The sequence below is a fragment of the Cryptotermes secundus genome, unplaced genomic scaffold (assembly GCF_002891405.2).
Source record: "Cryptotermes secundus unplaced genomic scaffold, Csec_1.0 scaffold1269, whole genome shotgun sequence".
Lineage (NCBI taxonomy): Eukaryota > Metazoa > Arthropoda > Insecta > Blattodea > Kalotermitidae > Cryptotermes > Cryptotermes secundus.
The window spans coordinates 95,814-118,797 of NW_019720738.1; the positions used below are offsets into that span (position 1 = coordinate 95,814).

Sequence of the window (22,984 nt, forward strand, 5' to 3'; positions counted from 1 at the left end):
AAACAAGAAAATCCACAAGCGAAGAGACATTGAGAACAGGTGAAAGCAGACTAATGTTGGAAATAAACTGAGTGGATTTTCTTANCTGAGGTTCACAGCTCATGTCAGTCCTGTTCGCTAACATACGATTACAGGTAGTGCAGTGTACCTCATAGTTGTCCCCGTCATTGTGACGACTGTCAGATGTCTGTAAAATAAGGTCATAGCTGATTCTAAGTGTCATGGAATGCCAGCATTGTGTGAAGAAAGTAGAAGGTTCCTCATGATTTACTGATATATTCTGTATTGACATAATATATAAACTTGTCCTTAATACATAATACATCATGAACAGAATGGTAACATCACCTTGATAGCAGTCACCACAGCACTGACACATGTTAGAAGTCTCTCTGTCATCTGACTATATCCCTGCTCCAGTTCTGAAGTGGCTCTGACCTATCTTAAGTTACTTTCATGGTATTTTTCCGAAAGGTACAAATTTATGGGGATAAAATACATGTCAAAAACAGGTTACAAAAAGCAAAATCGTCCTTATGCTTCATTAAGCACCATGGTTTTTAGTCATATGGGGGAGTGGAGATATAGTTCTAGACATTCCTAACCTTATCAACACATGCAGGTGAGTGGTCAAATTCTCACCACAGGGGGACAGCCCCAGAACGAACTAGAGAGGGATGGGACCCAGAGCTGCTCTACACATCATGGAGAAGATAAAAATATCTTGCCCCTGCTGGGAATCAACCCCCATTCCTCACCCACCCAGTCTGTATGCTCCTAGGTACTACATCACAGGAGGTTCTGAAATTTATGATACTGTGATACCCCAGAATACACATTAATTTGTCTGACAATTCCCATCTCTGCAAGTCAGTGAAGAGCATAGTTGTACCCAGTGTTGCAGGTCCATGTCCGGCTTACCTAAGTAGCATTACAGCATCTCTGTACCTACAGTAAGCTACGGAATATTCCTGTATAGTTACAGAAGTTGTGTACTGTTTTTCTTGCTGGAGTTTCACTTTCTGAAAGCAACTATACAGTATTTTACTGACTTAGTGAGTGGCCAAAGCTCTGTCGGGACACAGATATATTTTAAGTCTTGAGAAATCAGCAAACCCCAGGACAGCCACAACTCATAGTTTCAAAATCAATGCTATACAAGCTTTACTATGCTGCCTCGACCGAAAGCAGCATATATGAAATTAAAATCCACAACATATTGAAGCAGACATAAAAAATTAAAGTGGTGTGAGTTTGTTAGAGCAATAAGAGAAGAACTGGTATGAGAATGCATACTGTTAAGAGACGGCACAATCAACCAAAATATTTAATTTTAAATACTTTGTGCTTCTTACCTTGGGCACTATACAATTCAAAACACAAGCGTTAATTCTGTGAAAACTTATCATGAAGTTTCAATTGTCTGTCTGTCCATCTATCCCATTCAGCAATAAATATAAATATTACACGCTCATGTCAACTGACTTTAGAGACAAAAGTATATCACTCAAAGTCACCCTAGCCTTATGCTTATAAGTTTCTGTCATCAATTGCATAGTGACAGAATTTTGAAAAAATGTGACACTTTTATTTAGGTAATTTTCCTAGATAAACTGAAAGTAAAGCAAGACAGTGACAGCAAAGCAATTTCTGGTCATTATAATGATAAATTATGCATAACTGTAAGGTGACATTATAAACATGAAATCTAAGATGCACTGTGTTAATGCTAGGTGCTTTTCAGACATGTTACAATATAGCTTGTAGATATTTGTATACATCCGTCTCAAATGGAACTTGCTGTCTTGTCTCACTTCTCTATCATTACGTGTTTCGGCTGTACACAGCCATCATCAGATGCATATCTATCTTGCCAAAATCACTCCCTGTTTTTTTTTTTTAAATTACATATTGCTTGTGAACATGTAGTGATGGAGTAATAGAACAAGATAATAAGTTGCATCTGAGAAGGAAATACAATTGTGTTATACAAATAAATACATCAATGCAACAGGATGCTGAAACACAATATTACAACTTGCAGGACTGGCAGGAAGTCACACAGAACCATAAAAACTGGAAAACAGGAGCAGAGACATAGGCCAACAAAGATCATGCACCCCTTCAATTAACAGTGTAACCAACCTTACATAACTTTCAACTTCTGTTCTACAAAAAAAAAAAAAAAAAAACAAGTTACTCATTTTCTGTTTCATACACATACTTCATAACATACCGTCTCATTATACATAAAAATTCACTCCGAAGCTTGAAAAAATATGCCACTTTTTCACACCCATACACAGTTTAACTACAGTGACATTAATATATGTACATATATATTCTTACCTGGAGGTTTTTCAGTGTTATGTCATGTGCGTGTGTGTGTGTATTTTTGTGGGTGCATATGTGTGCATGTGTCAGTTGTGTACAATAGTTCGGGAGGACGTGGACAACACATCTTTAATGCGTAAATTCACTGTCTAATGTACATTACAACGAAAGTAATGGTGTGATGGTTAACAAACCCTTGAGACTTCCTTACAACTAGATGAAATATAGTTCTAATTGATGTTGGATACATACAATGTATGAGTAAACTGATAAACAAATTAATAATTTATAAACACATTATTAGCAATTATAAATACATTCCCCCACCGTGACCTCATATAAGGATTTTATGGCAGGCCAACCAGTTTTCCATGAAAACTGGGTACTCAATTGACTACATTTAAAACAGTAATCCTAAAATTAATAATGTATAAGAGAAGCTATTTAGTTCCTAAAAATGAAATAAAAATAGGTTACTGTCTGTATAATGGAAATCTTTTCAGATGTGATAATGAAGTTATACTGTATATGATTACAATGTAGTGTGAATTGTAATGTACAGAGATATGAGGTTTTCACAGAGGTGAGTATGAAGAGTTCTGTCTTCTAGGATACAATGCTTTGCAGTTCAGTGAAAATCAATTGATATTTTGAAGGAAAATATGAGTATTGGATCCATCTTGAGGGTTGTTTGGGTTTCTTACTTGGCTTACTGTTCAATCTTGAAGATGGAGGTGATATGTTCCTCTGGAACATCACTACATAGCATCAGATCCCAAAAGATAGGACTTCTACGTTCCATGGAATTTGAGGCCCTCAGAACAGTGGTCTTCTGGGACATAACGCTGTGTAATCTGGCAGAGGATTACCAGTGTTCTGGGGAGACTGCTGTGTACACCATCTTCTGCTCTGAGAGTGAAAGCAGAATGTTTGGTAACTGTCTATATCTCAGAGTACTAGTCTTGCAATTTATGGACCAGAAGCTTGGGACCACTGTCTTAGGAAACAGCAGAACCGTCCTTCCTTTGACACTACAGAGTTTAGATACTGACAGCATCATAAAATAAGCTACAAAGGAAACTCCTTTTCTCTGAACACACAAAACAAAGTAAGACATATAATTTAAAAAGCATATGGAAGCCTAAGTCATAATTCTGCTTAACTGATGGGCTATTTAATGATATCATGTCAGCTGCAGATGATACCCAGCATTTAATAAAATGATAAGAAGATAACTTGCAGTAACTGGAAAGAATGGGGAAAGCTGATGATATTGATGCACTTCAGAGTTCTGTCCCAGACTATGTGTGTGGAAGAACGGAGGAAAATCATGAGATATCCCAGCCAGGAAAGTCAGTGCTCTTGTCAGGGTTTGAACTGATTTGTTCTGAATTAAGAACTGAGCATTGTGATTACTGTCTTCTGGGGTGTGATATGGTGTAGTCTGGTAGACAGCTACCAATGTAGTGGGAAACCTGTGTAACTGCATTTACCCCCAAGCAACCTTGATGTATGGAAGAATTTGGCAGTTGAAGTGTTACAACAGGTTACATCTGCAGCAGACCAATAACCTCAAAAGCAATTAGTAACAACAGTGATCTCTTGGTACCTACAAGTTCTTTTGATGATCTTTGTCAAGTATATCAGCATGCGTGAGACATCAGTCTAACCTGTGTATGTACCCAACATCAGAATGTAACAGAGCCAGTGGTTCTCAAATACATACATCATATTCATTTGATAAATTTAAATTTCACATAGCATTTTGAAATAAAGAGGAAATTTTCAGGTAAACACAGTAAATCGGAATCCAGTCACCCTCATCCAAAACAGGTTCTACCAATACACAACACTACCAAAAACATACTTCTATTTAAGTCTGTACTGGATTTTCTCACTAAGAGTTATGAAGGACCCAGAACTCAAATGAGGTACTATATAAGTGGTCTCAAAGAATCTAGAGTTGAATAATGTGTACAGTTATTTGTATGAAATATTACCATCTCTTCCTTCTCATGAAGCTCATCAAGTTATTTTCAGATGCACTATTTCCATCAGGTGTGTGAGATTATGTTGGGTGGGCCAGAATGGTCTCACAACTGTGACAAACTATAACATTCAGTGACATAAGCAAGTTCACTAGTTTCCTTATAAAATTGGTATCACTTCAAAAGGAGGAGAGGTTACACTTTTAGTTATAGTCCTATATTTTACTGTTGTATTTCATGAGCAGTAAATAGTGAATTGTGAGAGGCTAATATTTCTTCTCACAAGAATCATAATGTAAGCCTGTATTCTTGTAATGAACATAAAGCTCTGTGCAGTAAGTACTAACTGATATTCTGTGAACACACACGTTTCATGAAAGTTTGTAAAATATTCTATGAATCAATTTATGTGAACAAAAATGTTAGTTTAAGTTGGAGAAAAATTTGTAAAATGCATGGAAGTGATCAATTAACACTAATTAAAATATGGTAAAACTTGTCATTGTGTTTACCTAATTATGCACTACACCATGAAGATCTATGGGGGACCAGATGTATAAATGCATGTATTCTTGACCTTGGTACTAGTTGGGGATGATTGAAATACCAGTAATTAAAACTGAAAATTATTAATAGTACAACAATTTAATCTGTCAGATATAAAATTCCAGAAACAGTTCCTGCTTTATGGGAGAGTTATGTTCGGAACTCTGATAGTCAAGTGTCAATTAGCTTCTTAACACCACAGTTTCCAGTACAGTTCAGTGGATTATTTTCCTGTGATACTTCACGTAAGTCATTAGTAAAAAGGTAAAGCTATCCTTGTAACAGGTTGTGGAGGCCCACAGGGTTGTAAGACATTGAGGTGCCCATATTCTCTAGACAATCAGCCCACAGATGGCAGTCAGGTTATTAGTATACAATATTAATAGCATTATTCCTTCTTGTAATATACAAACTTCAAGACTGGTAACCCTTTATTTATGCTAGCCATTGAATTAATTCCCTCTCATTGTATATTCTGTCTTCATCACCACAATCATTATATTAACTGAAAACAGGATCACCATTCTTATAAGGAAATGATTGTCAGGCTTATAATAGACCAGCTACTGTGTAATACAAAGTGTAAAATAAAATATATTCACTTATGCACAATACAGATGTTTCTTATTCTAACATATGTGTTTACTTGCCTTCTCTTTTGTCATATTTATTCTGTTTAATAAAATATCGGAAACAGAAACTAAGAAATCATTATGGCTGCTTGCATTTGAGAACCACTGAAGCAGAGTCAGAACATCTGTTTATACAACATTAACATGTCACTGCCTTGCTATCAGCCTTATTTTGGATAGGTTAGGTCAATTAGTATTCTAACTACCCAGAGGTTAGTTTCTCTATTCAATGTTTCTAAGGGCAAAACTAGGTGGCTCTACCACATATGCTGACATTCAGAGCAAGCCCATAACTTCCTTAAGATCATTATCATTTGGTGAGAATGTAACTGTCATGAAGCAAGTTTATATTTCAGATCCTTATTTTATTGTAATAGGATTTCACATTATGTTAAAAAGAAGGTAAGAATTGTAATTTGACTGTACGGTTTTGGAATTTATAAGCTTCAGGTTGTAAATAATTAACTTCTGAGCCAGGTCAATGCAGTATAGGAGTAGACATCTTATTTCTCTGTGATCCATTTTAATATTATTCTCCAATCTATGCCTGTGTCTCCCAAATGACCTGTTCTCTTCAGTTTTCTGACCAAATGTATGTATGCATTTCTCCCATCTGTGCAACACATCCATTGTCCTTGATTTAATCTCCAGTTATACAATACAAATTTTTCTTTTTCATAATGTGTGTGGTTATAGACCTTAGCTCTATTTAAAACTATCTTCTCAGTGAAGATTTCATTACCAAAATTTGGTATGTTTCTAGTTTTCTGCATTCACTATGTACTGTAATGATCGTTTACTGAATTATTTTACTGAATTAATTGTAAAGCTTCATTTATATATGAAAATGATTTGACCCAGACCCCACAGCCTTATTCCCTTCTCCTCCATGGAAAATTCTATTTGTGAAGAGGTTATCTACTTACTCTGAGTTACAGCACTAAGTACATATCAGCACACAATAAAACTGGTGGAATTACATTTATATACCATGATAATGTAGCCCAGACTACATGTCAGGCATTTTTAAGGTCTATCCGCTCAGATGCTTTGGATACATTGTCTCCCCTTCAATCCACTGGTCAGTGAATTGAAGACTGAGGTTAATTAAAATTATGGACATGCTTTGGTATACTTCAGCTGATACATAATGGTCCACCTCTGATTTATGCCTTACCAATTGTATTCCCCTGATTTTTGTTTCAATTACCTTAAAAATGTAAAATATTCTGAAACTCTTCAATTACTTTTTTCATCAGAAACACAGACACACATCAAGAATCAAAAGAAACCAGCCTCTTCATACTCCTGCAGTTGTGCCAATCCTCGAAATTCACAATGTGATCTCCGGGGCTGTGATACTGTGTAGTCTTGTGGGCAGTACTGACATATTGGAAGAACACTGTCTCTATCCTCAGGGTGAAATGTGATGCTTGAAATGCCTGTCAGCCTAATATTTTCAAATATGACTTATTACCAGTAATTTAGAATTTTATTTCCAGCATTATTCAACTAGCAACAGCTACTCAAAATAAATCCAGTTAATTTCTTCCTACGTACACTGGTTACCACCTTGATTGATGTGATCATCATTGAACACACTATTTCACACTATGTGCAGCTAATGGCTGAACTTAATACAGAACACATAATACCTGGAAGAGACAAACACATTGTAAGTTCTGTGTATTCAGAAATAGTGCAACCTCTCTTCTCTGATCAGCCAAACATAGCACGTATCTTATGCTCTGTAAATTAAGAGTTCACATTCTTAATGTTCAGGTAATAGATCCCATGTTCACGACTACCACAATTACAGGATTTCACATTCAAACAATGAATCATTAAACAAAATATTAATCACTTCTCTAACCAGTTCTCTGAACACTGATCTTTTAAATGAGGTCTTGGCCTGACAGAAAATTGCAATAATGTACTTGTCAGTTTTCTCATTGCTTGATTGATGTTCTTATGGCAGTGACTATGAAGATTAATGTTTTCTGGTATGTGATGACATGTAGTCTGATAGGAGTTAATCTATGTTTTGGAACACTATTACTTCCACCTTCGAGGTCGAAGATTAGGTGAAACATGCAAGCAGCAGACTGAGCAAGCAGGTTGATATAGTTTTAATGTTCCAGACTTGTATTCAGGAGATGGCCAGTTAAGACTTTGGCTGGGTCATGAGCTATACTGATTGAGGATATCCGTAATTTTCCTTAGTCCACACAAGGAAATACCAGGATAGGACTTTTCTGAGGTCACAATCACCTCCTTCCAAATGTTTTCCAATTCATTATCCAGCAGTTACCCTATTAGTTGAAGCTGTATAGCCTATGTACTGTCATCATCATGCAACAAAACACAGATAAATCACAAAGCAGAGAACTCTGCTAACTGCTATGTTACACACTTGGCTTACTGTTCAACCTCGAAGAGAGAGACAGCAGCTTCCTCTGAAACAGTAATCTTATACCAGACTACACAGTGTCACATCCCAATTAAATTTTTTTTATCAATAAACATGAAACACAGTTGAACAAGTTGGAATTACTTCAATTTCACTTAGAAGGACTCTTTTACATTTTGATTTCTTAGGTATTTTAGCTGAAATATTGTCCTATGGACATCTGCACCACTCAGAACAGCCCCACAGACTTAATGTGAAATGAAGTCAAGGCTCAAGAATGCCAACTGAGCCTTGGTGAGATTTCACACTGAGACCAGCAAAAGGTACACATTTATAATTGAATTTAATATAATACAAATAATCTGTAAGGACTTTAACACTTTCCATGCTATGCGTGAGATGTCTCTCTCAGAAGAATTGTCCTGTCTGGTCTGGATTTATTGTTTATGATGATGCATATAGGAAATATATACCACCATATTTTAGCAATTAAAGCAAACTATGTGTGGCATTTTCAGCAATAGAAAGTAAAGAGGCCACTTCTTCTGGGATGTGGTACCACACAATCTCTACAAAATTCAGTTATTCCTGAGCTACATGCTACCTTCAGGTTCAATGTACAGGTCTGAAGAGGGATGCAGCCACTTCCTCCAAAAACTTGTAACTTTTCATGGTGTCACCAAGCTACTCATCTCAAGTAGTTACACTCCTGACTTGTATTTTGGAGGTGCCCAGTACTAGTCAGGATACAGATTATCCTAAGTGATGTTTTCTTGGTTTCCCTCAGTCTCTCCAGCCAAATTCCAGATTCATACCCTTAAAGCTGGCCATGATGGTTTCCTTCCCCATGACTTCAAATTCATTATTTATTGACATATGCCCATTTTATGCTATATAGTTTGAATCAGTGACATCATCTTACATAAACTATAAACAATACACAGTATCACATCCCAGAAGGCAGTATTTTGAAACAAAGGGATATATTTCTAACAAAAATCATGGAAAGGGTTAAGAGGTCAATGACTATTACAGGTCTCTGGCTGTAAATATTCTTCAACTGATATAATATAAAGTTTATGTAATCATCTAGGTTAATAAAGTAATTTTACTGTTTCCCTTAAAAATTGGAAACAGAGTATCCCAGCATTACTTCACAAGCTGTTGTTGTGTTACAGAATATTCCTGATACAAATGATTGATATACTGGATGACAGTTTACAAATAGCACCACTTTTGGACAACAGAAAGTATTATTCCCAAACCTGGACATTTCTTTCCATCATGGAACTGGTATAACCTGCAGAATCATTCAGAATATTCTTCTGCCCTAAAGTCTTAATGCATCTTCTGCAGTGGCAGAACTGATGTCCGGCAATGTGAAAATGATTCTGTGATGAAAAAACACTTTGATCTTCAGGCCATGAACAAGCTCTTATACCACATTTCCTTCAACTATAAATTATATGATCCTTGAATTGTTAAGTACTCACAGAGAATGTGATTTCCTTTCTCACATAATAAACGCAACACACACAATATGCAGTGTTTATTGTTGACGTTTTATTTATTTTTTTCTTTAAGACAGCTTGGTAATTTCTCTTTCAATGATAATTCATCATTTTTAGTGATGCCACAGGCTTCATGCATCATAGCTTTCTTATGGGGATTGTGCAAAACTTGAAGCAAGAGTGCTTCACTATTTCCAATGTGTGTCAGTTACTTTCTCCTTCAATTTCATGGCTACATATGACCATTTAGTACTAATTCCTTAGTTTGGCCCTGTATAATGGGTACACAGTCCTCTTCCAACCTTCATCTCCATCCAGTGCAGAGATTATGAATGCATAGAATTTTAGATACACGTTTGCTTTATACCACTTTTTGGCTTTGTACTTAGGAACACAAGCAATTTTACCTAACCGTGACATGATGCCTTGACGCTGGAAGAGTGCATTCAATGAGCACTGCAGACATGTCCATTGCTAGACAACGGCTCAATAAAATATGTATCCACAGCAACCGATAAACTTGTAGAAATCAGAACATGGTTATGAAACTAACACACGTTCCCATGATAACTAATAGGAACACAGTGATAGAGGAACTGTTTTTGGTGGTGATCTCTATTCACTTCTCCTGAAGTAAGTGACTTGTGAGTTGAGCATACTGAAGAGTCATTTGCATGTGGGCCAGCATTCATCATTTGTAAGAGAATTCAGAAGGCAGTTCAATAGTTGAGTGTTCAGCTGTGGAGTGTTAATCAGTGGATAATGGAACTGGAAGTGAGTGACTCGTAAATCAGAACCAAGTCAGTCACAGAGGAAGAGGATACACTTGTGGTCCCATAGGGAATGGAGCAAGACTCAGACAGTCATTGATTGTGAGCTGTTATGACTGATTGTAATGGAAGGCATCAATAAATCCAATCATCCAATCCGGAACCTGTTACTATTAGTCACGGAACCCTAGACACAAGACATTTTGGTGTCAGAAGGGGTTACAACCATAAATATGTGGTATGTATTATCAAGATAATTTCTTGTAACTGACTATCTGCTCTCACAACAAAAATTTCTTTATAAATTGAATGACATACATTTTGGCTGATCAGGCATCTTCAGCTGACAAGGTGAAAAGCATGTGACAGTGAATTCTGATAAGCACAGATAGCAGTGTTACAAGAAATAATCTTTACCTTATATCATTTAGAGATCTAAATGAGATATGATCATTCAGTCACCTAATCAAAAGAGAACACAATCATTTAGCTGTGGTGTTGCTTTTGGAACAATGCTGTATCAAACATAGGTATTCAGTCTGCAGGATAATTTTGCAAAAGTAATGTCACAGTATTGTGATATGCCGCCTGAAAGCCGGAATAGTGAAGCCAGAGTAGACATTCATTGCTAGGCAATGGCTCAATAAACAGGTTCCTGAGGAAATGAACATACACACAACAGTAGAAGAACTACTATTTCTATGCAACAGTCAGGTAAACACACCCCTATAACAACAGAGGAATTGTTAGGAAAAGGTGTTTTCTGTGGGGGTGAATCCAAGGCTACATAACAAGGATCCTAGACCAACATAATTAGAACTTAGGGAGTCTCTTGAGACGGCAATTGAAGATGATTGGGAAGAGATGACAATTGAGAGACAGTTGAGATTCGAGACACCAGCCTGTCAGGATATGAGCGTGGGACCGAAGGAACTAAATTCAGGAACTGAGTCATCAGAATTATTGAGTACAGTTCAGTGGAGTTGACAGCCTGACTATGAAAAGAAAATTTTATGGTATGTAGGCTAGACAATGCCCCACCCAAACTATCATGTCACTGAATTCATGTTCCTGGCATAAGGTAAATGTAAATTTGTCCCTGTGCTTAATTAAGTACCATCCTGTGAAGACATATGGGGGAGTGGAGGTCTAACTACTTGTATATTTACCCTTGGCACTAGAAAGAGGTGAGTGGTCAGATACTCACCCTGGTTGCTTTACACTCAGAAAAGAGCCCGTAATACCCACTGGATAGGAGGATGGATGGGCGGGCCCCAAAACCGATGAGGGTGTTGTAGAGAAGACTCTCACCTTTAAACCCTGTCAATACCTCAGTCATCCATCCCATAGCCAAGTCACTATACTGACTGAATGATTTCAGCTTGAATATTTTTGACATAGTCTTATTAAATGAACAAATAAACAAAACAAAACAAAACAAAACCCACACTTGGACTTTTGAGGACTGATCATTACTCTATTGTGGTTCATACTCCTACTTTGTAAGTGGGAGGTCATGCATTCAGATCTCTGCCTGGATGTCAGGTGTCTTGCAGTTTTCCTCAGTTTATTACTGAGGTGTTACTTTACTGCAGGCCGTATCTGCTTCTTTCTGCATATTTCCCATCCCTTCCTTCAATACTCAGTAACTCATGAAGCACATAAATGCCTGTTGAATGAACTGAGAACATGAAGTGAACCCGCATGAGGGTTCTGGACCAATGGACATCGTGGCATAGAGCTCACCAACCCTGCCTAATATTATGGGGATCCCTGTTCCAAATCTACCTTGACACCATGTTTCCTGACAGAGGTTTCTTGGCCGTTTTTCTCAGTGTCTGCAGCAAAATGCTGAGAGAATACTTTAAAATTTGTCACTGCTACTTTAATCCACAATATTCCCAATTCATAATTGTGTCATCTGGTACATCCAGGAAATTGTGCTAGGTTTAATTTGTTGCTTCAAGCTCAGCACCCATGTGCTGCCATCTACCAGAATCCCAAGAGGTCAACATGTTGATTTACCCCCAAAACTATTTATCATTGGTCAGTTCACAAGGCCATAATTGCCACTTCCATGTTTCATATGCGTAGGTCATGGACAGCCCTGATAATGTAAAGGTTCATGGGTCGAGCAGTATGGAACTGCTCTAATGCTCTGTCTCAGACCCAGTATTGATTTCTACGTAACATTGGGTTGGCAGTCCTGTGTGGATATCCAAGCTCTGAAGTATCATAGCTGCTCCAGTCCTCTGTGGGCTCATCCGACACTCCATAAGGATACCTTGAGTTGAGGTCCGGCTCGGAACTGGCCACCGAGTCCACAGGCTCTATAGGAATCACTTTGCACTGGAGGACAGATGCTGGGGCAGGAAGCGATGTGTTTCCTGGTGTTGGAGATGATCCATTTGATGTAAAGCGTTTTGGGTGAGGTGATGTCGGTTGGAGGACATCTGGTGGCCGGGGTAAGGGTACTGGGGGGACTGCTGTAAGGTCTGACTTGCAGTTCCTTGTGTCTTCACGCCCTACTTGCATTGAGCGGCACTTGACAACAACAATGACCAACACTGCCAACAATATCACCCCCAGCACCATGCTGACAATGAGAATATAATCACTACTCATGTTGGGGCTTGCAACAATGAATCCTCCCTCACGACCCACAGGGTCTTTGGGTCCTGACAGGATAGGAGGCAGTGAGGCAGTGGGGGTAGCAGTCAGCTCCTCTCCATGTTCTGGACGGATGATAAACCGCAATTCTCCATGAGCAGGTTGAAAGATGGAGACAGCAAGCAGGAACGGGAAGCTGTCATTATGAGCTATGAGGTCGGACAGTCGTCGGGCCACATAGTAGATCACTCCACTCTTCACCTCTTCATGAGTGAAGTGAGTCACTTCACGCTCCCTTGCATTGCGGCGGTCCCCAGAGCTACGGATGATCTTCTTAATACGGCCATAGCGTGGTCGATGCAACACCTATGAAAACAATACGCCCTTTTAGTTATGGGTCTCCTGGGGCAATTCTATTATCATCGTGTGTGATTATGAACATAATAAATTTATTGTATATTTAGGTATAAATACAATCTCTGACAATGAAGTGTATCACTCTGGAAGGTGATGCTATGTAGTCTGGTAGAAGTACACTGCGTTCTGGAGAAATTTATTCACTCCCTGTTCTCAGCTGAAGAGCCGCCATAGCTTTTGCTTTCTGCCTATTTCTTGTTGGTTTCTTGCTTTGTTTACTCTTTGATCCTGAAGATGGAGGCAGAAAGTTCCCTTGAAATGTTAGTGAACTTCAACCAGGCTACATGGTGCATCACACCTTAGAGAAAAACACATCTCCTGAAACTCTGGATACTAACTCCATCTTCACGTGGCTCATTGCCTGAGAAAGCATCATTGCATTTCTGCACACCTTGCTGCTGCGTGTACTGTTGCCCACCAGTGACAAAGGCCTACTGAGTATGACATACCTGGTACCCAGGGTTACTGCCAGTCAGTTTCGCCAATGGAGTTGCATCTAGCACATCGAGGGTGATCTTGTTTCTCATCCCAGCAATGGGTGAGAAATTTCCCATTCGCAGTAGTGGCTCAACGCTGACATTGAGATCAAGGCCAGGTATAAGAGTGTCACTGTCTGGGAGCCAGGCCAATAGTTCCATGGAGTCACTTGCTGTGGTCATGTCTGTCTGCACATACATGACTCGTTTCTTGTCCACATCAAGCTGTCCAAACTGACGTGTCGCCACATCATGCAGATACACCATCCCATGTCTTGGTGCACGTGTCACATTGTAGCTCACCTGAGTTCACATCCCACACTTACAGATTAACACTTTCATTTCAATTTTGAATTATAACACTTATGCTTTCTTAAATAATGATAAACAAATGTAATTACTTTACATAAGCAATTTATTTACTAGCATAAAGACCTTTGAAATTTCAACTGGATATTATTAAAATGAACTGCATATATAATGTTAAACATCATGATTTAAAAAGTTTTGGAGAGACAGCTACATTTACGATCAGATACTAAACTTACTGGATAAAAAGTTTATGGCAAATCTTGCTTATAGAAAAAAAAACTTTATCAAGAATATCTATCCTCAGTAGCACAAAAAATTACAGAAAGTTAGCTACATTTATGCTGAGATACTAAATTTGATAAAAATATGCTGCTCCTCTTCAGATAAAATGTTTCTTTTTGTAAGCTGACATACAAAAAGGAAACTTAACCTCAATAACCTGAAAAGTTCTGGGAAGATGGCTACATTTATAACAAGAAAGTAATCTCAAGAGAATAATAACATGCTGCTGCTATCCCAGATAATAAGTTCTTGACAAAGCTTGCTTCCAATGAAACAAAGTTCATCAAAACAGCTAATCTCAATAAAATCAAATACAAGTTACCATCCAAGAATATCTTGTTTATTGCTAGACACTGCCTGCACTGTTTAATAACTCACAAAAAGAAAAGAAAGCTATGCCACCACGTCCCATAAGACAGTAATTTATGCCAACAGCCTATGTTCTTCCCTAAGGTGACAGACCCAATTATGTCAGTCTCCAGTTACAGCACCACTGTCCCTGCAGGGTTACCAACATTAGGTTTGTTGTGACATCTGATATTTTAACAGTTGCCTGTGGCCACTTACCTCCTCCCTCCTAGCATTTGTAATGGCCAGCAGATTGTCTGCAGTGATGAGGGCTACACTGGACCCCTGTTGCAACATGACTGGGGCACCAACAGTCACATTCAGTGTCAGGGGTAAAACATGAATATTAAACAGACTGTATGCTGGATTAAACTGCCCATCCCACACCCTGAAGTAGAAAGTAGAGGGCTGCAGGGGCCCATAGTGCTGATATAGTACACAGCCACCATCGATGTCTGCCTGACTGAACCTCACCACTGACGTCACATTATTCGTTGTCTCATTTCTGAACAGCAGGCGTCCCTGACTAGGACCACTGATTATTTCATAGATGAGTCCCTCCGGAGATGTGTCAGGGTCCTCAGTGAGGAGGTTCTCACGTGTGATGACAACAGTCTGGCCCTGAACTACAGAAATGTGTGGGGCAGCTGTCGACAGCGAGAAGGGCCCATCATTCACAGGCTGGACATGGACTGGCACTGTGACATTGCACAGCAACACATCACCTGGCTCCAGCAGCAGCGACAGGTGGAGGTCATCAAGAAGAGTGTCAGAATGGTCATGGTGATAGGTCACCTGCAGGAAAATACCGAAAATAAATTCTGCTGTTAAATTTGGGGAAAAAAGGTTCAAAAGCTTCAAGTGAGATAGCAGATTATTGGAATGCAGTTGAGAATATGGAAGGAGATGGTAGTAGCCTATTTAAGAGCATTAACCAGTATTTATTTAGGAAAACTGAGAAAAGCACCTGGTAACCAGGACAAGATTCAAACCACTTAAAATTCTCTAGTTACCGCCATGCTAACCTGATTGGGTGAGGTTTGTCATGAAGCTCACTGATTTTATTTTTGTGGGTCCTTTATGATGCTCTCAGTAGCTGCACTATATGCTGATGAATTGACAAGTATTTGGAATGAAGCAGTCACAGCATAATCTCCTGCTCTTCTAGATTTGTCTGGAGAGACTGAGGAGGACTATGAAATATCTCAGTCAGGGCAGCTGGTCCTCCAGATCAGATCTGAACCAAGCGCCTCCAAAATCTTAGAGTGCAACTGCTATGCCAACCTGTTCAGTTGTTCTGGAAAATTTTTTATTTAAATGTATGTTGTTTCCAAAGCTGGTTCTGTCTCCATCTTCAGGTGAAAAGGAAAAGGTACCGATTCTATGAGGCTCACAAAGCCTGAACTGCCTTTGCTTCAGTCACTATTGCTATTCTGAAAACTACAAGACGTTCAAGATTGCTATGACATCGTGTAATCTGGTACATCATTACTGACCTTTTGGAGGAACCTACTGCCTCCATCTTCAAGGTAGAAATGTGAGCCAAGGTTGTAAAATGTGGTGCAGAGATATAGTGAGAGGGAGAACCAATACAGGACTGATGGGCCGGTTTAGTCCAACTGGTCTAGTGGGAGCAACAGGAATGACGTATGTTTGGTCCTTTAGAGGTCCATTTTCCAAGGGCAGAGTGCATGAGAGAAAATATTAAGCAGCACCAACAGGGATGGCAGTGATGGAGGGGGTGGGGGGTGGGGGGAAGAGAGACAATGATAACAGAATTGGAATAAATAAAGACAGGTACCGCTCAATCAGGGCCATTATTTCCGTCAATAACTCTGTTCATGGGAAACAGCTCTCCAGAGCACCAATATTCTTTACACTGCTTTCATTATTCCCGTTGGTTCACTGCGAGTCCTGGCTTTATGCCTCCCATTCCGTTGTCTGCACCAGCGTTTGCATTTCCAGCTTACTCTTTTATGCTAAACATGGAAACAGCAGGGTCCCCCCAAAGCTACGGACATTATAACTCCCCCATCAGTAAGAGTTAGTAATGTCAGATAAGGAAATAATAACATTTCTAATATTCACAACACTTCTATTCCTGGGTAGTCAGTATATTGTTATCTGTTTAAGTAGTGGCTGATTATTTTGTATGGATTTGTTCGTTATTTTGTTTGTTGAAATGGTCCATTGGACTGTTCATGATACAAGTGGCATTGCTGATACTTCGTTCTGCTAGTTTTTGTAGCGCAGCTACCTTTCATTGTTAACTCGTGCTTTATTTTAAATCTTGTTATTTGTGGATATTGCACGGAAAACTTATTATGGATCATACAAATTAGTTCACATGTGATCTGTAGGCATATCATTTCTGTTCTTTCAATAACGATCTACCAAACTACACGGCATCACATCTCACTGCCATGAGAACCTCAACGGATAAGCGTGTGGTGCCTCACCGCGCCCATGTCCAGCTGCTGCTGCGTGAATGTGGTCACATTGCCTTCATCCAACATCTTCAGCTCCCCGTGCTGAGGGCTAGCTAACAGCTGCACCAGGATGGCAGGGGCTGTCTCCAGGTCAGCATGTGCCTCTAGAAATGCCATCACTCCCGACGTGTTGAGCTGCAACACTGCCATACCACCCTCTTCCACAATGAGGGGCAGAACATCCAGAAACTGGTCCAGCCCACCCGATGACACTGAAATGTCTATGTGCAGTTCCTGCACACAATGCATGTCTGTGTCAGCACATGTAGTTTTCACTCACTCAGGCAGTTTAGGGAGGGAAGCAGAAGTAACATGTGACATGTCAGATGGTGCCTATGATAGGGGTCCCTGCTTGCAACAGGCAAATGGGCAGCTGTTTGGGGCTTCCAGCATCTGAGCACCTGAGCACCTACGCATCTCTACTCTCATTTAAGAGTTACTCAGTTTAGTGTTCAAATCCACCATCCCATAAAGAAACCTTCATGGGAGTTTCTCTATAGTAAGTTTCCAATAATTATGTAAAATGTCACTAGCATGCAGATTGGAAAATATTTCCATGTTGTGTTCACAGATGGCAAGAGGGCAATGGCAAATCGGAGAAATGGTGACTGTACAGTCAAAATGTAATATTGACAAATTGAGGATTTATAATTAACATCATTCTAGCCGATTTAAATGAATGAATTCAGACAGCAGAAACACAAGGGACTTATTAATCTTCTTTCTTTCACACTGTTATGTTTGGCATTTCATATTTCTGGCTTCAATGTAGAAAACGTTTAGAAGTACCATGTTCTGAAAAATAATTTTAAATCAACTTAATTTTTAGATTGTGATTTTAATCTCTTCCTATCCTTTTGGTTTTCATTCAAATGAATACATTTCATACTGGCATAAAATTTTAAATAGCTTTGCTTTCTGGAAAAAGCAAAGACTGGGGAAGGCCAACTGCCACATTTTGCAAATGACTTCTATTTCCATCATCTTGTGAACAGAATGTGAAAGACTCTGATGGGCTCTTCTGTAGGGCTATTTTCCTTCTTGTTTATTTAACAACATTTTCAGTAACTCAGTATTATGAGCCACTTCCAAGCTATGGTTTCGTAAGGGCCCAGCACAGCAGGCTTTCTCCCACACCCTGTTCCCCTGAGGGGAGTCAGGATAGCGCAGTCCCTATAGGAAATAGCTATGGGCTGGACAGCTGAGGGGTCAGAGTTCAAGTCCTGGTAGCGGCAAGATTTTTCTCCTCTTCACGTCAACCAGACCAGTTATGGGGCCCACCCAGCCTCCTAATCAATGGGCACTGGGGGCTTTTCCCCTGGAGTAAAGTGACTATGGGGTGAAGCTACAAATGCCCCCTAACTAGTACTAAGGTCAAGAATTCATGGCTTTACTCATTCACTTCCCGTTATGTCTTAGATAGTGTTTCAATTAGTTAAGTATGGGACAATTTACCTTTACCTTCCTGGTCACCTGAAGATGGAAAATGAAACAATTTCCAAAATGCAGTAGTTCTAATAAACTCAGATGACAGACAAAGTCCATAGTGAATTGTATTACAAAAAGAATTTCTGATGTTACCTGGTCCAGCAGGGGCTCTGCAAAGTCAGCCCTCACATCAAAGGTGAAGGAGTCATTGGTTGACAGCCCAAAGAAAGGATGTGTGTGCTCATAGAATATTCTGCTGCTGTTGATGTCACGCTGAGTGAAGTTTGTAGCAGGGTGTGGGTTTCCTGGTGGTACCGACTCCATCATCAGGCGGCCAAGAGCAGGTGGGCTCTTGACTATGTAAGACACGAGCCGCCGTGTGTCCGAGGCGAGAGCAAACAGCTGGGTGGGTGTGAGAGTCTGGCGATGCAGAGGGAACACGTGAAGATGTGAGGAGCCTGGTGCTATAAGATGCAAGGTTACCTTACGGGCTGTGATGCTGAAACTCAGCACACCGGTTGTTTTGACACCATCGCTCACTGTCAAGTCGAAGCCACCGCCTTCTCCCCCTGTGAAGAGACGGAGAATCTCAGGTGACATGAATTATATAAAAGTATATAAGGTTTTGTATAATATATTTTGTGTTTTGCTGAAATTCCTTTTACAAAGAGACTATAAATAAGGTTAATGAACTATATAGAATGCTACTGGGAATTTTATAGACTATGCTGTGTCAAGTACAGTGTTTCCAAACTTCTGTTTTTCTTCTGTGGTTGTCTAGTGACACTGTTGGCAACTATGACACTGAATGGCAGGATGACTGAGGAATTATATATTGGAGAGGAAAGAGTCATGACCTGAGATACTATCCCAGCATTTGCCTGCAGGTACTGAGGATAGCTTATCTCTACTCTAATTGGATTTGGTATTTTAAGAGCTACAATTTCACTTAGAATTCAACAACTTCCCAGTGAAATTTTAACAGCAAACTTACTGCTGCCATATATCATTATGCAATGATGCGTTCTGCTTAATGCACTCAGAATAGAATCATAGCATCCTCTATTGAAGAAATAAAGAACACGTTTCAAAAAGCTCTTCTAGATAAGCATCTAATATGTATGACAGCTGATGACAGAACAGAGCCACCTTTCAGGTGAAACAGTTGCTGCAAGCAGCATTCTATCAATGCAGTGTTAAAATTATCTGCTGCAGAATCAGTACAACTTTATTGTTTTTAAGATGTGTGCATGTGTGTGTGTGTGTGTGTGTGTGTTCTGTACCTGTGACACCTTCGAGAACCTGTCGACTGTTGATCTGCACCTGCCTGAAGTGTCTGACAGGTACACTAGGTGCAGATGCCAGTGCCACATGACCCTTCTTTGGGGAGCTGACAGTAAAGGTCAGGTTACTGGGCCCAGTGTCCATATCCACAGCAGCTGTGAACACAATGCACATGTTGTAATCCCTCAGGGCACAGAGAAATTCCTGTATGTGAGAAGAAGCAAGGCATGTCATTGGCTGAGGCACATCTCAAAGTGAGATTTATGCAGTGAGAAGGTGGCATATGAATATGCAACTGAATCCACTAGACAGGTTTTTTAGCTTGAGATATCCAAATTTTGGCATGCTTCAAATGCCTTTCCCTTCACAGTGAGCCCAAACTTTCAGACCCTGGTCACACAGTTGAATTGAAAGGAATACATACTGAGGAGGAGGAGGTTACAGAGGAGAAGAGGTCAATAGGAAGAAAGGAGGGATAAAAATGTAGAAGGAGGGGTGGGAAGTAGTACAATAAAAGTAAAATATGAAGAAAATGGAAGAGAAGGGAAGAGGTGAAGAAGAAATGAGAAACAAATGAGAATAGATGAAGGAGTGAAGCAGAAGAGGAAGAATATAAGGAACTAACTCTGCTTTATACATTGTCTCGATTCTTGTGCAATTGCACATGCACCCAAGCAGCCTTACCATTTCTAGAAGGCAGTTCTGTGACGTTACTTGGTAGTTACAAGGTTAAGAGAGAGCTTCCAAGGAAAGTGATCTAGTGCAGAAACTACTTACTTACAGATGACTTGGTAGCTGTTGAGCCAACTCACCAAGGTGTGTGGATGTGATGACAGCAGCTGAACCCTCCCAAAGCACGAGCCCAGTGTTGTTTGCAATGTGCGGTGGTTCGTCATTTACAGGAGAGACAAGAACCCTCACTACCGCTGGGACACTCTCCTTGTCACCAGCGATACCGTGCACCGTGAACTGGTCTCCCAGGGTCTCACTGCCATCGTGCCGGTACTGTGGGAAATGACAGCTTACTGGCACGTGTATTTTGAATATGCTTGCTTTGAACTGGGACCTTGGTTGAGGTTTGTATTTCCCTTGTCCTTTCAAGCAGATGATAATGGTATTATAAATCTATGACATGAACATTTCCTTCGATGATCATCCGACCACAACTCGTTCAGCATTACGCAATCCCTGTGCACAAAATGTAGCAAGATGTTTCTGTGTTCACGTGGAGACACGGAAAATGGCAGAAAATTCACAGCAGCTGCTCCTTTGCCTGGATTTAGACCATGTACTTACAGAGGAAAGTCAGATTAACACTATGCATGTTTTTCGAAAAATATTTTTAAGGGTATATACCCTCCTTGGTGTCTCCACCTTATCGTGGTGAGGGGGTTTGAGTATGCCAAGGACCCTGAGAGCTATAGCAGCGGTAGCGTAGCTACGGGCAGGGCCTCCCTTGCTGGACAGATCAAAGGGTAGGCATCAGACGAAGAGAGACACCGAAAACTGATGTCGGAAGCAGCATCATCAGCAGCGACTTGAAGCACAGAGGAAATGATGCTCGAGATGGTTCAAGTTCGTATAGCAACAGGCGTGACCAGAGTCGTTTGAACGGCTGTTGTACTGCGATGTGGAAAGCAAATGGAAAAACTACCACATTATCACTATTCCTGGATAGTCACTTTCCAAAAACAGAAGATGCATTAAGTGGAGAAACTGTTTTGGAAGAGACTGTGGACCTGTCGTCTGACAGATTACTGATGATGATGATACTTGTGTTTTAAACAAGAAAATTCCTGTCTGTTTAAAGAGATCTCTGGTATCATGATTTTCATTCCCATTGTATGTTGAAATTAGAGTGTAGTAAATTTCAAATGCTGACATAATGACCTGTGTTACTATGTCACACCATCAAAGACATATTAGAATAGGAGCGCAAAGCTCAGACTTGTCTCTTGATTTCGATCATTTTGGAGAAAGAACAAGAAATGTTATTGCTAACACCACATTCTAGAAACAGTAAATGAACTGTTAAGTTAGGCACACGGTTTCCCAAGCTTAGTTTCACAGAATGTATATACTGAGCAAGCTGGTGGTTACTGTGGTAACACTTCTGGTTTGTGTCTGGAAAACAGTCAGTTTGATTCTCAACTGGGGCAACAACTATCTTCACTGACATTTTCTGTGGGTTTCCTCAGTCCTTCCAGGCAAATGTCAGTACAGTGCCATTTCATTCCACATCCATGCCGATTCATTATCCACTATCATACAATCATCAGACACTGTACAGTCTGAACTACTGACAGCATTATTAAACAAACTAACAAACATTCAGAATATATACTTTTAAGTGTTCCTCTGTAAATTTGTATGTGTGGGGAATTTAATGACGCTTTCAGTATTGGGAATGTGTACCATCAGATGGTAGGATGATTGATGAATTGAAATGGATTTGGTAGGAAGTGGTAATGGGATAGATAAGGTACTGTCCTGGCATCTGAGGAAAACTATGATAAACTGCTGGTTTCTTGTCTGGCTTTCTCCTCAACCTTCAAGATGGAGGTGACAAATTTCTCTGAAATGAAGGGTTATCTCTCAACTACATTGTATTACAAACTAAGACTCTGCTTTTCAGAGTCACTGCTGTGAGAACCTCAGATCTGGCAACCTGTTTGAAGAGCAGTACCTGTATGAGCCCTGCTTTGAGCTGCGAGACGGAGAACTTGTGAAGCGGGATCCTGGGCTCCCTTAGCGACTGGATAGATCCGGCACTGGGTAGCTCAATAACATGGTACTCTGTTACTCTCCCACGGTAATACTCAGTGAGGACTGCTAGCATGGACTCAGGCAAAGTGACGGCATCACCTTCCATGACACGTAGCTCTCCACCAGAGATATACAGCCACTCAGGCACAATGAGAAACTGGACCACCAGGCCTGCCAACATAACTATACTCATCAGCTACCATAACTACATGGCATAATAATCCTAATTCTACATTATTTTATAGTTTTTTATGTAATTAAACATAATTCTACCAATATATTTTAATGGCAATGTATAATGTAATTTGTTAAAGAGCCAGAAATGGCTCCATCTTTTGGAAAATTGCAGGATATGTTTCTCTTACTGATCATCTCAAACAT

General features: G+C 39.8%; 1 protein-coding gene across 1 annotated transcript in view; it reads right to left on the bottom strand.

The window, feature by feature from the left end:
* Nucleotides 1-89: 89 nt before the first annotated feature.
* Nucleotides 90-22,984, bottom strand: part of LOC111873084 (chondroitin sulfate proteoglycan 4) — a 259,855-nt gene continuing 236,960 nt past the window's right edge. The window contains exons 19-26 of the mRNA XM_033754985.1: nucleotides 22,524-22,774; nucleotides 20,650-20,842; nucleotides 19,837-19,992; nucleotides 18,707-19,122; nucleotides 17,096-17,359; nucleotides 14,856-15,431; nucleotides 13,668-13,997; nucleotides 90-13,167 (exon numbers count right to left, since the gene is read on the bottom strand). Of these exons, the coding sequence (XP_033610876.1) occupies nucleotides 12,355-13,167; nucleotides 13,668-13,997; nucleotides 14,856-15,431; nucleotides 17,096-17,359; nucleotides 18,707-19,122; nucleotides 19,837-19,992; nucleotides 20,650-20,842; nucleotides 22,524-22,774 (2,999 nt within the window). The 3' untranslated portion in view covers nucleotides 90-12,354. The remainder of the gene's footprint in view (nucleotides 13,168-13,667; nucleotides 13,998-14,855; nucleotides 15,432-17,095; nucleotides 17,360-18,706; nucleotides 19,123-19,836; nucleotides 19,993-20,649; nucleotides 20,843-22,523; nucleotides 22,775-22,984) is intronic.